The 16,692-nt window shown below is 30.5% G+C and overlaps 1 protein-coding gene across 5 annotated transcripts in view; it reads right to left on the bottom strand.

Annotated features, from left to right (window-relative positions):
• The window catches only part of LOC143198891 (band 7 protein AGAP004871), a 165,740-nt gene that overhangs the window by 46,442 nt on the left and 102,606 nt on the right, over nt 1–16,692 (bottom strand). For all 5 annotated transcript variants that reach the window (XM_076408503.1, XM_076408504.1, XM_076408505.1 and 2 more), the window contains one exon: nt 2,647–2,719. In XM_076408503.1, the coding sequence (XP_076264618.1) occupies nt 2,647–2,719 (73 nt within the window). The remainder of the gene's footprint in view (nt 1–2,646; nt 2,720–16,692) is intronic.

The following is a 16,692-nucleotide window of genomic DNA, read 5'->3' as shown; positions in this document are numbered from 1 at the left end:
ACTGGATTGTCTCCCGTTTATATATTCTTCCACTGCTTCAACATTAATGCATTTTCTTATTTCTCTATTTCTCTCTTCTACTCTCTTCTTGCTGTCTACGCTTGCATGACTCATATATTTCATTGCATGTATCTTACTCTATCTTTTCCAGAATAAAGTGTTGCGAGTCCATGCTCCATATTACGTCTCCAACAAACTGAGTTAGCGCGATATTCCCTTAGAACCCATAACGAGAGCGACTCGAAGTGTTAGTGCGAAGTACTCTGAAAGACTATTAGTGCATCGCAAAGCACTCACCACAAAAATGCTTCATATTTGATATTGAAAGAAAAACTATTATTATGATTGAAAGAAGCATCAGTTTTAAAACGTTTCGAAGGCATTTGCAGTCAAAGTATCTGGTAGCCATATGACTTTTCTTTGGATCGACTCATTTCAATGTCTAGAAATACTTGCTTTAATTAAGTTCCTCTAGATTTAGGTCTTCTTCCAATAAGCGTTTCAATTTACGATCTTGCAACTTTTTAGAACTATGGGTCTTTCTTTGTTATTAATGGAAAAATGTTACAGATATCGCTGATCAAAAGTCATGCAAGCACCTGATACCACATAACGTAATCCAAGCCTATGATAAACAAATTAAGACAGAAATTTCAAAAAATATAACTGTAAAAATAAATAAAAAATTAGATAAAACAAATTAACAGTCAAAATATCCAAGGGATTAGATATTATGGGTATAAACAGCCCCTAAAGACATACGTCATTATTAAATATTTCAGTGGAACGGCTTTTCGGTAATTATTAAATCTCATTTAGCACGATCCCAAAGCTGGAATCCGCGCCATTATCTATCGAGCTGTTTATTAGGTTTTACGGATGCCGTTCTAATGTTCATCCCCAGTTCTCCGCTATGTTTTAAATTAATTTCACCCCCGGCATAAAAATGATATTTCACCGTTATTGAATCGCCGACGGAGGGTTGGCGTCTAAGTTTGCCATAAAATTTAATGCGTTCTTTATGTCCGCAGAGCAAAATTTGTTCCATGACCGATACAAGTTTATAGGACGTCAACGTGGCACGCCACAGACTGAATATTTTATGAACTGGACTGATGCTAAGCTGTTGCGCGGATATTAATTGAGAGAATAATATAGGATATTACATGAATGATGAAAAAGCCAGGAAGGCAGGGGCAGCACACATCCATTTGACAAAATTAATCATCATCAAACCAATCAGTACATACTACTATCAACTATTAACAAGAGGAACTAAGGAGAGAAAACAATGCTATAAAAAAATACAATTTATTTTCTCTCTTCTTTACGTAAATTAATGTACAAAAACGAGTTAAATGTATATTATGAAAATAACAAAATAAAAGAATACAGAATCACTAAGTAAAGGTGAAAAACATTTTGGCTAACAATGATTCCGTCATTGGACCCAACTGACGATTATATACACGACGTATAAGAATTATAGTGTTCTGATCTTAATCCTCTGACTTGACTACTCTTGACACTTTACTGATCTTGATTCTTCGTTCCCTGACTAAATCATCATCTCACTTTTCACCTCTTTTGAGTAAATTTCCTAAATTGAGTTTCCTTATTCCCTGTTGTGGGTAAATTCATTCTTTCAGGCAAATCTTATTGTTAACTTTGGATGTTTTGTATTTCATGACTTCTCCCTAGATCTCTTTGTAGTGTCTAAGAAGGTGGTTTCAAGAAACGTCCCCTGCATCTGGATTCGTTCAAATTATCGTGGCGGGGAAAGAGTCTTTCTGCTAGACCTTCTCACGTGGATGGAATTCACGCGTTACGTATTTTTAGGAAATGCTTGGGTATTCCACGACCTCGGATATTTCAGATATTTGGAATATTTTGGCTAGCTATTATTATTTTAAAAATCTAGTATTTATATATTTAGGCTTTTTTGTTATTTATTCTAGAATTTAGCCACCACAAGCTGTTTAAGTATTGGAATGTCGACCACGGCGAAAACTATCGAAATATAGGAGAATGAAAAATATCGATATTCTTTTGCAACAGCCAGAATAAATATTGGTATTTTAAACAAAGAATATTGGAAAATAAACATATCAATATTGTTTAAATATATTAAAATGTAGCAATATACTGAAAAACTTTTAAAATTAACCAGTAAGTTTTAAAATTAGCTATCTAGCATTAGAAAGGTAACTTTTCTAATGTTTTAAAATTGTCGTTGAAAAAATATCAAAAAAAATTGAAAAACTCAACGTTTATATCCTACTGTGACTATGACTTCATAAAACATCAACCCACTTATATAAATCTTTTATTATTTTAATCATTTATCATTTTAATCTTTTTATTTCACACGTTGCTATATTGCAACATACTGCAAACGTCGTAAATTACATCATTACTCAACATAGGAGATTGCATTTTAAATTACATTATCTTCCTTTTTATTATAGCGCAATAAAAATTCTTTAATAATCTATTGTGCCCGTTTCAGAACTGAGAATGCAGAAGAATATTAAAGCGGTTAATGCAGGATAATGGAGGACATTTTACGCCTCATTAATGACCGCTGAAATTTCATAAATGATTTTAATTCGGCCGAAAAATCACAGATAATTTCGAAGTACTCACCGGGGCCTTTAGCTCCACCAGAAAGAAGTCTACCCAAGCGGAAAATCACCGCCCTTTCGTATTCCTGCACGACCTGCAACAGAATAAAAATTGTAGCATCAACAAAATCAATCTTAATATCAAAACTAAAATGTTATGCTACTATATCTATATGCAATGGAAGTTAATCGACTTATTTATGTCACTTATTTATAAAATATAAACATGTCATATAAGTAAATAAAAAAAAACAAATTATTTCCATGACTTAAAACTTTATCTAGTTGGCATGGAAATAAATTGTCGTCCTTTGATATCCACAGCGAAAAGAAATATGTCGTAAAAATTAGAATGCCCTATCATTGGCCAGACAAAGGTGCTCGCAAGTTAACATTTGAGTACAAATTGTCTTCAGTTCCGGAACCGTTTCACTTTACAATTGATTTATTTTCTCTCTTTCGCCATTGAAATGGAAAACACAATAGAGTGGTTTTTTATATTTCGTTTCGGAGGCTTTCGAGGGTTTCCCACATTCAAATTCCGTTGATAAAAAGCAATTTTGTCATGGAACAATAGTTTACTGCTTCGCATCACGTAATCTTTGACCGTAAAAAAAACAGGAATTCAACATTTATAAATAATATAAATAAAAGTTCGATGAGGCTACAATATAAAATGAAGATTTTTCGAGAGACAATATTTGTAAATGCCGAATATATGCAAATTTAATACCTAATTTTAATAAATTATGGATGAGCAATGGAAAATACAATATGCTCCACGTTACGACAAATATATAGTTGGAAGCAAAACATTGGAATACATATATTATTCCGGTTTTATTTTACCCTTTATGGCAAAACCAGATTTTGAATAAAATCCAATTTCGTCTGCACTGTACACATGTGTATACTAAATATAAATCCGTCTCCACTGCAGTATATAACGCGCCTGTTGAATTTTAATATGGAACAATTTTCTAACATGACAATTCACACTATATAAATAAATATATATATATATATATATATATATATATATATATATATATACTTTTAAGGGGAAAGCCGAGGGGTAAGTTATTTTCATATTTTCATTTATATTTTTCTTACTATAGTAAATTAAAATTCTCTTCAGTAATGGTTAACGTAAATAAGTCAATTTTACGGCAGACTGTGCTTTATATTTTATTATTAAAAATTTTATTATTGTTATTGTTAATAATTGGCCATATTCTTAGTTTCATAAGCATACTTGCTTCGAAGAAATCATATTGTAGAATTTTATTTTATAATAATCCCATTATGAATTATTAATTTAATTCTGTTATATGATTGTAAATAGTTACCACTGGTATTTTTGTATAACTTTTTTAAACAATTAATAGGATGTACATTATATGTGTATAGTTCAGATTTCTGTTATAATTAAAAACAAATTATGTGACATTTTAATTTTCACGATTTAGGTAAATAGATTTTTCTCCTTGTCAATTGCTTGCCTTTTTGCTAATAGCCTAATATAAAAATTTACAAATATAAATAATTGTAATTACCATATGAACCCAAAGACATTTCACGGTATTGTACAGAAGTATATTGAAATAAATGTTTATGAAAAAAATTAGCTCATTGACTATGGATGCTTTCGCTATTGATTATAAAATAATATAAAATATATAAACACAGTAATATATAATTAAGAAATATCCAAAAACGTTGGTATATTTTCTCGTGCTATTAGCTGATTTTGTTGAAATATTGCGTAGTTGTTAATGAATCTTAAAAAGTAACAATATATATAAATTAGTAAATAAATAAATGCATGAAACGTAAAATGCGTTAAAATATACTCTTATTTCCGTTTAAGATCATCGACACATATAAAGGACCGCAGTCGAATTTTGTTTATACTTCTAGGTTCGAACATTTTACTTCAGACTTATACTGCTGTGAACTTAAAAATTATTGAAAGCATTGACTAGGCTCGCCACACGTTTCGGTTGTTGAGATAGGTTGGCAAGCCGTCAAGAGAAAAAATAAATAAAACATAAACACAAACATAAAAACATAAAAATAAATAACAGCAAAGTGTTAAGAGTTATAACAAATACTTATGAAATAAAAATAATGAAATTATTCTACATACATTTACATTTATAATATAACAATTACTAAATATTGTAAAAGAAATACTGGTTTATTATTTGCCTTTCAGATCAACCAGATAACTATGGACCCATATATAGAAGTCTTTCCTGAAGTTTTATATCAATAATTGGATTGAAATACATAATATGTGTATATTCGCAGACAATTTTGCTTCATCCAAAAGAATATATGGCTATAAGTTAATTAGGCTTGCAGTAGATACCATTACATAAAAAACGTGCCTATAACTATAGCTCATAGGTGGCGTTGAAAAGAGTAACTAATTGTAGTTTTAAGTCCTTCCATAATATATGCATTATATTAATGTTACCATAAATTATATTGGATAACGTTGTTGTTTCATTATTTTATTTAGATTAGAATTAGAATGTCACAGACAAAATGAAACAAAATTAACAGTTGATGCGGCAACATTGAGACGTTATGACATCATAAATTTAGATGACGTGATTTCAATGTTTTATTGAACACATACATACAAAATATAATTTGATCTTCTGCATATGTTATAGTACATTTTTATCTATGAATGTGCTTCATTATTTGGGTACTTTGACAAAACCACTCTTGCCTATATACAGGGCATTTATGAAATAACACGAATACCATGCAATATAGTACATTTTATTACATGTTGGCAACACTGCTTTCGTGTAAAAAATGAAACATGAATGTATTGCTTGGTTTACTTAAGTCTTGTAAGTTATATTTCAAGGTATTATACTGCTTCAGTGCTCTTGGATTTCGAAGCAGTGTCTGATAATGAAATGAAATGAAAAAAAAAATAAAACAGCTGAATTCTTTCACGTGTCACAGGAGACAGTAGCCGCGATAATGACACATAGGCAAAACAAAATAAAAGCTAATTGGCGAGAGAAAATCTCCTATAATATACCATCGACGATATTATTCTTTATACATATATCTTTTTATAAAACATGAAACAAAAGAACCAGTCGAAGCCATCTAATTATTTAACTACATTATGAAATATTTATTATTCCCAGACTGTTAGAGAAAAAAACTGTTTGACAGGCCAATCAGTTTTAGACCAAAAGGCGTCCCCAAAACATATATAAATATACCATCGGTGTCTTGCGAGGCACGTCCCGGTTCCAAAGGGAATACAACCGGGAGACACAAAGCTGTTTTATAGGCCTTTACAATGGAACGGAAAAAAATAAATCAATTGTTAACTAGAAAGGGCACCGGCCCCAAGTCAATTTATACTCCGTAAATTGTTGACCTCGACGGTTCCATCTAAATTTTACACCAAGCGTTGAAAAATCTGCTTCGCTGTCCTTTTCCCTCATACGCTATTCATTGTATTAAATTTTCAAAGGAAGAAGGGAAATCGAATTATTGTATTTGGGAACATCTTTACAATTCATTAAATAAATAAATATTTTTATTGTATCTTATATTAGAGACGCTTAGTTCAAGTCTCTGATTTCTTGGGCGTTTTGCAAGCTCTTATTCCACGTTATTGTGATTAGTAAACTTATTTCATATTATAATGCGAAATCTTGGATAACTTAATCGAGTAACTATTTTTCTGGAAGCATTGGTTTATTAGTTAGTTTAATGTTTTAGTGCAATATCATATTTACTAGCTGTAAATTCAAATTCACTTTATTATCTTATTTATTCTAGGCTAAGTTGGGAATATCTCCCGACTTGCCAGTATACATCTTTTATTTTATGTTTGATCTGCTCTCCTGTTTGTCAAACATGATATTTATAATTTAGTGAATCATAAAAATGGATGCCGAGGTACTTCGCTGATCCTGCTTGAGGAATCAGTAATCTTTCCAATGATATAATTAAGTTTTTATCATTTCGCCTCAACGCAAAATGGACATGAATAGATATGGAACGATTAAGCTCTATTTTTCAGTATCTGGCCCATTTGTGGATTTTGTTGGCTTCTCCTTGTACACTGTAGAGTAGACACAGAATTGATCCCAAGACTCTAGCCTACAGAACTTTAGCCGATATACTGGAAATTTCCTTTCGAAAAGATCCAACTCCAGCAGTTGACAATACATCCGCAGCAGTAATATGTTGCCAATTTTATATTAGAATCAAATACTCAATCAGGTATATTGCAGAACAATTTTTGTTTTCATCAAATTTCTTTACAAAAACAGCGTTAATAATTAATTAAGGAACTAATTTAAAAAACTTCTAAACTTTATTTCTGTTCTATTATCTTGCTAAACATTTTTTCATGTAAATTTACTAACATGGATAAAATTAGATTAATAAAGAAGCAATGCCAGTCTTTTGTAATAGATTGTTTTTGCCAATAGAGTCATACTATAGCAACTTAGATAGGCTAAAACCCATAGAAAACTCTAGATAATTAATGTACTCAGTCAAAATTTACTGTGCTTTGGAAGCAGATATTTCACAAATTGTCGACATTCATTGTCGTTACATCTTGTTTTTCTGCATATTAAAATGAAAAAATGCAACACAGAATAATTAAAATTCTGTGCTGTTTTTTACTTTTGCTCAAAAGCACCCTAATGTTAGAAATGGTTATATGATTAGCGAGTATAAAAATACCAAAGTATATTTCATAACTTCACCTAGCTATTTCCTATAAAGCTTTTTCTTTTTACAGCCCAAAGATATTACAGTATCAGTGCAGATTTAAACCTCAGAAGATTGACATCAACATTACAAGAGTTTAACATCAATCAAAATAGCAAGCACTCAACTGGAAACATATTTGATTTATAGTAAAATTCATACAGATCTTTATTAAATGTATTTTTTTATAGAATTCTATTGTTACACCCGTCTATTTTTGTGACATATGAATGAATCGAGATTTTCGTGGATCCACAGCACACAACGTGGGGCAAAAGTACTACCATTGATGCCATTTTCGCTGAGTGGCAATAATGGATCGATTATTATCAATAAATATTGTCACTATTTCTGCTCGTTCTTGAAAGGTTTCAAAAGCTTTTTAAGTCTCAAAAAATATTGAATAGTTGATCATTTAATACATCCAAACATAATGATATATTAATATATTTTTTCAAGAATTTTACTGCTATTTTTACCTATAACATTAAAATAATCTTAAAATTATTTACAAGGCAATCCCAACAATAACAAATTGATTGAAAACAGATCAAATATATCTTTGAATATCTTAGTCCAATGTTTCATTAAAAACTTTAATTTCCTCTTGGTAACTTTGAAGAGTTTATTCCAAGAATAAATAAATATTTCAAACTTTCCGTATTCCAGATATCCGGATTATATTCGATCTTCTATCAATAATACTCGGAAGTAATATTTGTTTACGACAGTTTATTTTAAGTAGATAATTAAATTAGACGGAACTGTTGTGTTTCAAAATTAATTTTTTTGTTATGTTTTAGTCACGTTGGTTTAACAAATTTTTAAATATTCTCTCGTTTTTTTTATCGAAAATCATATCATCAGGATAGACAGATATAATTGACAACCAAACATCAAAGAGGGTCTGTAAATAGTTTCACGATCATTTACTATTTGTAATATCCTGAACACCCTTACATTCTCGGGCCACTTTCATACTTCTCGGACGGTTCCAAGAACAATGACCACGTGGAACCAGCATTTACATCGGTGATGTCGGAAGGACACTTCAGGCTCCCCATTTCATCGAATGTATTGACGGCTGAACTGTCTGATATTTATAGGGCCCTGATCTCAGTACAAGATGCGCAAGACAAACGATTAGTTATCGCCTTGATTCAATGAGCTCCTTAAAATGACTTTAACCATCTCTACATCTACACACGCTAGGAGTGCTTATCCTTTGAACTTATTAACTAACCTATATATTGGAAAGGAGCGGCAAAACTATCACTTTTATGTGGCTCCCTTCTCCCTCTGGGGTCATTGAAAATGAAGGAGTGGATTACTTGCCAAGAAGAGAGAGGGATCACTTACTGAAAATTTCCTCTTCTGGAGTAAAGATATGAAGCATCACTCTGCTAGAATCTTTAGACATCCAGACCAACTCAGATGGGATCAAACAGAAAGCGACAAGCTTTGGGAGGTGAAAAATAGTATTCTTAGTGCCTTAACATCACTAACATCAGCAGGCGCAACTTAATCTTATTCTCGCGTCTCAGAATTGGTCACAACAAATTAACCCATGAGTTTCTCATTAAGGGAAGAAGTCCATCATAGTGCCTTGAATGTGGTTCCTCACTGTCTACCAAACACATACTAATTGAATACCAAAGATACAACCTGGGAGTGACAACGGACAAACTGATTAATTTTCTCACCATAACAGAACCACTACTAGAAATATAAGTGTGCATCTATGTAATTTCATGAAGGTTCGTTTGAATGTTTTGCATCTTGTTTCATTATCACTGTCATGGGTTTATATAAAATGCTTCTGTTTTTTATTTTACTTGTTATTTTGCAATATACTTGTAATAAATTAGTATACTTTAACAGACAACTGATATTGTAAATGTGTTGTATACTGTATATCTGCAAATAGACCCTAAATGGTTCCTACGGCTGATAGGTTGACATTTTTTTCTATTTTATCATATTTTGGCTATCCGTATTGATTTAACTGTATTATATCATATTTCATATCAAGTTCTTTATTTATCTATTTCCATGTGACTTCTTCCTACAAGTATTGTTACGATTTTATTCATTCTTACTTATCTTCATTTTACTGTATTCTAAAACCCTATTTTATAGTTGTAAATGGATTTAAAATGGTTTCACTGATATATCATGGTAGTTTACTATATCATATTACCTTATAGACTGTAAATAAAGTTATATTTGTAATATTCTTCTTATTCATAACACTCCGTAGTATTTTGTATTTTGACATATTATAATGTGAACATTTTCCAACTACATTTTATCGATTATTTTACTTATAATGATATTTAATCCTATAAGAACTTCCATTGTTTTCTATTTTGATATTTTTCAAATATCTTTACCATAATATTATCTGTTAATTTTTATGGAAAACAGTAGAAATTAAAAAAACATATTCCCTCGGCATCATCTTGAAAACTACAGCGTTTTAACAGATGTCAGAAATTATAGATCAGAGAATTTTAAATTAATAGAAAGTATCAGTAAAAGTTAAGTCATTTTTGTAAAGATAATATGAATTTTAAAAAAAGTAATACAATATTAGTCGTCCAAGTCAATATAAACCAGAATATCTAAAATGATTTTCCAATAAACGTAGCAGAGAAAAAGAATAAAACTTTTAAGCGAATTTGCTTACATCTAGTCAATTCCTACGAGCTAAAATGTCAACTCGAGACAGTCATATTAAATTAATAGAAGGGCCAATTCGCCCTTGAAGAAATATTTTTACTGTCCCTACTTTATTCCAGGGGCTGGCATGAAACTGTTCGAGGATGTTAAACAGGATCCGCTTGCCTTCCCCTGCTTCCCAGCTGCGGTCCCATCTCAACGCTAATTGACACCGAAAAAAAAGCAGGAATAAAATACCCAACAGTTTTTTCTTTCGGTTTCCCCCGAATTGTAACTTAAATTGTTATTTATCCGAAACTTTATATCGCATCATGGTGATTTATTAATTTTAAGTTAATATATACTCTACTGGTCGTAAATTCAAGAACCCTCAATTAATAGAACTATGTATTATCAGTTTTACTTCAATAAACTTCAATAAGTGACTGATTTTCTTATATCCTTTCATGGAAAACTTTGCTAATATAGCGACACATTCTTGCACTTGTTGGCAACATAGTAACAACAATCTCTGTAGCCATAAGGACTGTGGATTACTTAGTTCCTAAAGTTAACTCGTATATACATATATATTAAATTTAAACTAGCAAATTAATATGTTAAATATGTCACCTTGGTTATTAAACCAGCAATTTATGCTCTTATATAAGCACTAAAACTACTATTGTTAACATATGTATGATATTAAATTTGAATTTTCATTGTAATATAACTCAGACATTTATAGCTGTCGGATCTGAATATTGTAGCATTACAGGAGTTCGTTTTTTATTACAAGTTATTAGTGAATATTTCTCTATACATTTTATATATATTGGCTTATTATAACAGACCAATAAATCAGAATTAGTTGATGAACTATCCTAATAAATATATTTGTTTGATATTATATAGCAGTGGAAGAACCGAATATAGTTAGATATCGATTCAAATCTCTCTACCCAAACTGCGTCTCTGTTCGATTTCGTTTATATTTAAAACAAACGTTGAGAGCAAATTTAAATTGTAAATCTGAGCGGAAAGAGAAACCGGCGAAATGTATCGGTTAAGTTTTCTTTTTCCCATGAATATGTAATGTGGAATCAGTATAAATCAACATCTTTAAGTTTTGAAATATCAACGTAGACTGCTAAGGTTTTTTAAGATGCACAAGTTAAAATGTGTAGCATTTAAAAACAATATTTTTATTTTATATTAAAATGTACCATATCATTTTAGGGAAAGAATTGGCGACAACGTAAATGAAACTCTTATTTACAGACGCTTCACTCATCAAGTATGAGTATGTCTATAAATACGCCGATATTTATCAAACAGAAACCCGATATTTATCAAACAGAAACGTATTTGTCTTAAAGAACAGTCAATAGAATGTACGTAACAGTTGTCCTATCTGAATAATTCATAATTGCAGTAATAATTGTGGTAAAATGATTTATAAATATCGCTTGTACCTTCGTCTGCCAGTTTGATTTTTTCTATCTTCAAAATAGTAACATTGTTATCCAAATTTCAAAAAAATATATATGAATGTTTTCCCCAGTTTTGGTGAATCCGGAACCTGCTCGAGATTTGTAGCTATAAACCCTGAAATGCAAGCTTCTGCTGACACAGTCCTACTCTAATATAAATTCACTCGAAAATAAACATTAATCAGATGTAATAATGCTGCTGAATTCATATATTTTAATCAATATCTGGGTTAAGATAAGTTGCTTAAATTGCTCCTTTATAGAGTCAGTGGAGTGCTTGTTTCAAACAGATATATTCCGACTGGATTAACTAAGTTGAACTCCTCAATGATTCCAGAGAGTACTCTGACTGGTTATATAATATGAGTCTTGTATATGGGAAGGTACTGAAGATTCTTCAAAGCTTGGTACATTTAAATCTACAAAACTTAATTTCAACTCTTTAAAAGAAACGATTTTATTTAATTTTAATCATCATGATGAAATCGTATTAATGTGTAATTTATAAATTTTATTCCAGCATTGAAATGGTAATGGTATTTATAAAAAAAACTATTATCCTTTATTATTTGAAATATAAAGGCTATAAACTGTATGCGCAGAAATAATGACTCTCTGAAAAAAAAACATTTTAATATGGGCTCGGTAACCAGGCTCTGTAAGATAGGAAACCTTCTGCAATAGTCTCTATATTCGATCATGTTTTATTTGTTCTTCGTAACAAAAAGCTCTTTAAATAGCTTTAAACTACCAAGAAAAATCCAGCAAACAAAATAAAGTACAGCAAACAAAATAAACTTAAAAGATAAAATCGAATGCACACGAAACCGAAAAATTATACCTTCGTTGCAAAAACAAAAACATTTCCACTTAATTTGCAATTAAGGATGCGACAATTAAAATTCGCCAGTAACCGTCGAAAACCCAGCGAAAAAAACACCTCGCGAATCTCCAATTCAGATCAATGCCAAACACATACATAAACGCGCGCGTATTTCCCCACTGCGAATCAAAATCGAGCAAAAAGAATTAGCATATCTCGCAGTGGGTCGAATAAAAAGCTCTTTCTCTATTCCAAATAAATTTGCAAAATGTTACTGCTCCTGGACCGCCGAGCCCGGTGACGGTGTGTTAAATAAATTCGCAGCCGAATAAGTCATATAATTAATGTTGGAAACTGGACCTAAACCCGAAAGTTGTTTTAAAATATTGAAATCAAAAAGATACAGGCTACGAATATATCCAGTATAAAAATGGTCGATGTTAAAAGAGGTATTTTAAAAATGGCGAATCATATACCAGTAAATTATGATAAATTCTGACATAAAACCTTATATTTTAAGAACAAGTATAATCAGTACCATTCCATCACAATTTATTAGTTTTATTGATTTGAGTCTTAAAAAACCCGAATCATTAAGGAATAAATTTATTACGAATGTTTAATTTAAAAAAATCTACAGATTACATGCACTATAATAAATTTGCAACCTAATAAATCAAAAATCTTTCCCGCGGAAAGTTGCTTTAAAATATTTAAATAAAAAGAAACGTGTTACCAATAAATTAAATCTAATACAGTCGGTCCAGAAATAAGTCTTAACGGAAACGGGTTATCACATATCTCTGAATTACGATAAAATTCTGATATAAAATTGTTTCTGTTAATAACAAGTATAAGCAGTTTTATTTTATCATAATGTAATTATTTTATTAATTTGAAACAAGATTTTTGTAAGATTTGAATAAGTGAAGAACAAATTCACTTTTATTATTTAATTTTAAAAAATCTCCAAAATATACGCAATAACAAAACACAAATAAACTCAAAACTAAATAAGTCATACAATTAATTTGCCTAAAACGAGAATGTGTCTAAAAAAGAAACAGGTAACTACTAATTCATTATCATATTTATAGATTTTTGTTTTATGCCAATCAAAATAAAGTTAGAGTTAAAGTTTTATGTGGCAACATAGCGACGTTGTGACATCATGCATTTTGATAATCTTAGTTTTTATTTGAAGAGATGTTCATAAATATATGCCACACAATAAACCTTTTGGAATGATATTTTGGTGAAAATGGTTTTTAAAATATTCAAAATCTACTAAAAGATTATTTATTTTATTCTACGTATTATTAAGATTATAAGAATTATTTAATATGCACATAATTTACCGCTTCTATTGTAAAGAAAGCTCTCTTCCGTCCAGATGGCAACAGTCACAATACATAAAATATAATAGCAGCCGGAACTACAGGCGAATAATGAAAACTAGAATAGTATAATTAATTTTACTTTTCAACTTGGAGACGGACTACACATTTTCGACGAACTTTGAAGCTGCAACAGTTTCATAAATAACAGCAGGAATTTCCTTTGAAACCGGACGCAGCTTTCCTGTCCATTATATCCTTTTATTGTCGTGCTTTGAATCTCAACGGACTTTTTCATTAACAAAATACTTATAAAACACTTTAGATATAATAAAATCCCGCTCCATTCGTTATATTATCTTGTTAATGTATAATGAGTTTGGTTAAAAATGTCCATGTTTATGAGTAATTAGAGGTAAAAATAAAATATATATTTCGACTTCAAAAGGAATTATTGTCTAGAAACAAACTAACAATTTTTTAAACAATAAATATGTCGTTTTTTGTGTCTGAATTATCTCTATAATTAACTTAAAAAAACATCATTAAAATTGTTTAAAAAATACAGATTTTTTCGATATCCACAATTTGTACCTAATTATTTTCACGAACCTTAAAAAATATCTTTATAAAGAAGTATACTTTCATTCTGTAGCCTTGACTTTGCAACCTTTTTAAAAATATGTTTTCTTTATCAATCAGGACTTATATGAACACTTTTACTTCGCGTAGTTTCCGAAGCATGACTTTCAGCAGTAAGCTAACCTAATGACCAGTGAGCAACTTACATTGAGATATGCACAATTACAACGACAAACATAAAATACATTATTTCCCTGCAGGATGCGAATGGGCGACTACAACACCAGTAGCAGCTTTTGCAAAATATGGTTATAAATTTGAGACAAGATTTTTTTAGATATTTTTTATATTTTTCACCACATAACATGAAGATATGAGAGATAATTATGGAAAATCGTCTAAAATTACTAGTATATAAGACGTTAACAAGTATACAAGACCATATATTATTTAGTTCAAGACAAGTACTGGTCAAAGTTAAATAAAAAAATACATATGCCTAACGTTCATTGACTTGGAAAAAGCAATTATATGACACAATGGGTTATATTAACACAACGGGGTGTAAATAATAAAAGTCTAAGAATAATTCAAGAAATGGATAGGATGAGAAGCAAAACCGTCACTGCAGACAATACGAAATCAAAACCATTCAAAACCCAAGAACGGCTATGATAATGGTTGAAATAATAAAGAAATGGAGAAAATATAATTGTCCATAGAAAGTTTTTCATATGTAATAGTAACAAATGATAGATTAGTAATAATAGTAATAAAATAGTTAATAGAACAAGTAATTGCATTTTAATATACGTTATGGGCATAGAAAATGAAACTAACAGAAACCAGGAGAGGTAAATGTGTATTCATCAACAAAATAGAAATATCAGCCAAAACTTAAATGTAAATATGCAAAGAAATTTGAAGACCAACCCTAACATTCATTAGCGAGACACGAATATGGTCGAAGAAAGATAAAAATAAGATACAAGCAGCTGTAATGAAATAACTCAGAAGGGTCAGTGCTGTAGGAAAAATAGACTAGATTAGAAGTAAAAAAAAAAATAAGAAAAGATTTTAATAATAAATCAAAAGAACTGAAAAGAAAAGCACTCGTTTAGGACACTGATCACCCATGAACAGACCATACGTAGAGATAATAAAACAGTTTCTTTACACACGTCCGTAATGGTAATTTAAACTAATCCATGAAATGAAGCGAAATGATGAACAATCTTGAAAACATATATATGAAATTAACACTCTATATTACTCTATAGGTATAAATAATATTACAAAAACGTCGATTAATGCACAATATGTAAATCTCACAAACTAAATTCACAATCCTAGAGTATAAAATCTTATTATATCACAACCTTTAGATAGATTACGGTCTCTCTTTTCACAAGATTAATTTAAAGCTTTCATCAATCAATATTCTATTCAGATTATTCAACCGAATCGAAAATAATGAACGGACCTTCTCGGAAATTATCTGGGGATTGTTCGGATGGGCCCCTGCGAGACCCTCCGTCGCGTTATTCCTTCCGATTGGGATTTTTCATCTTTATTTTATGATCGGTAACTTGTTATCGCAGGTGATGTGTTTTCTTCCGATTCCAAGGTAAAAAATGGCAGCGGCAAAATCGATACAGGACAATATGTTATTTTGATAAAGGAGTAGAAAAAACATAAGAAAATATTCTAGTAAATTGTCCGTAAAGGATTCCCTTTTATTCGGCGCTAGAAACTACAATGCCTGCGAATATATAAAAATACAACCGATGCGAGGTTAAAACGACTATAAATTATTATTTTTATTTTCGACGAAAACGGTCTTTATATATAAAGACTGCCCTAGCGAACTTTGTATCTTCTAACGGTCATGCATGTCGTGTTGTGATACCTTTTTGCTAAATTTAATCTAGAATTTTATTAACCTAATAAATTGAACACAAAACAATTTCTATAGTATATTAGGATAATATTTAAAAAGAAAATAAATATCAATAAAATGCAGAAACCGGCTATTACAGGCGTGACAGCAAAACTTTATCTTTATTGAAATTATGTATTTTGCTGCATGGGTTATACTCGCATTCTGTACAACAAAGTGTCTTGTTATATACGACATTTTTTATTTTGTTATTTGACGCAAGAACAAATAAAATGGATGGTTTGCCGACACGTGTATATGTCACATATAACTGTACATGAGAAAAAGGTTCATTTTCTAGATTCAGTCCACAAATACTCAAGGACTGAGCTTATTATTTGCTAAGCGTCATGTCGAAGGCAAGATATTATTTTAAATATATTTTACAGTTTCTTTTTACCAACTATGGATTTATCTGAACTGGGCCTACAGTTTAACTGAGCTCCGAACCAGAGTCCTCAGC

The sequence above is a fragment of the Rhynchophorus ferrugineus genome, unplaced genomic scaffold (genome assembly GCF_030347505.1).
Source record: "Rhynchophorus ferrugineus isolate W39M unplaced genomic scaffold, kcgeb_rfMv2 rfM6, whole genome shotgun sequence".
Classification (NCBI taxonomy): Eukaryota; Metazoa; Arthropoda; class Insecta; order Coleoptera; family Curculionidae; genus Rhynchophorus; species Rhynchophorus ferrugineus.
The sequence above is the reverse complement of the archived record's forward strand: the minus strand, read 5'-3'. Positions and strand labels throughout refer to the sequence as shown.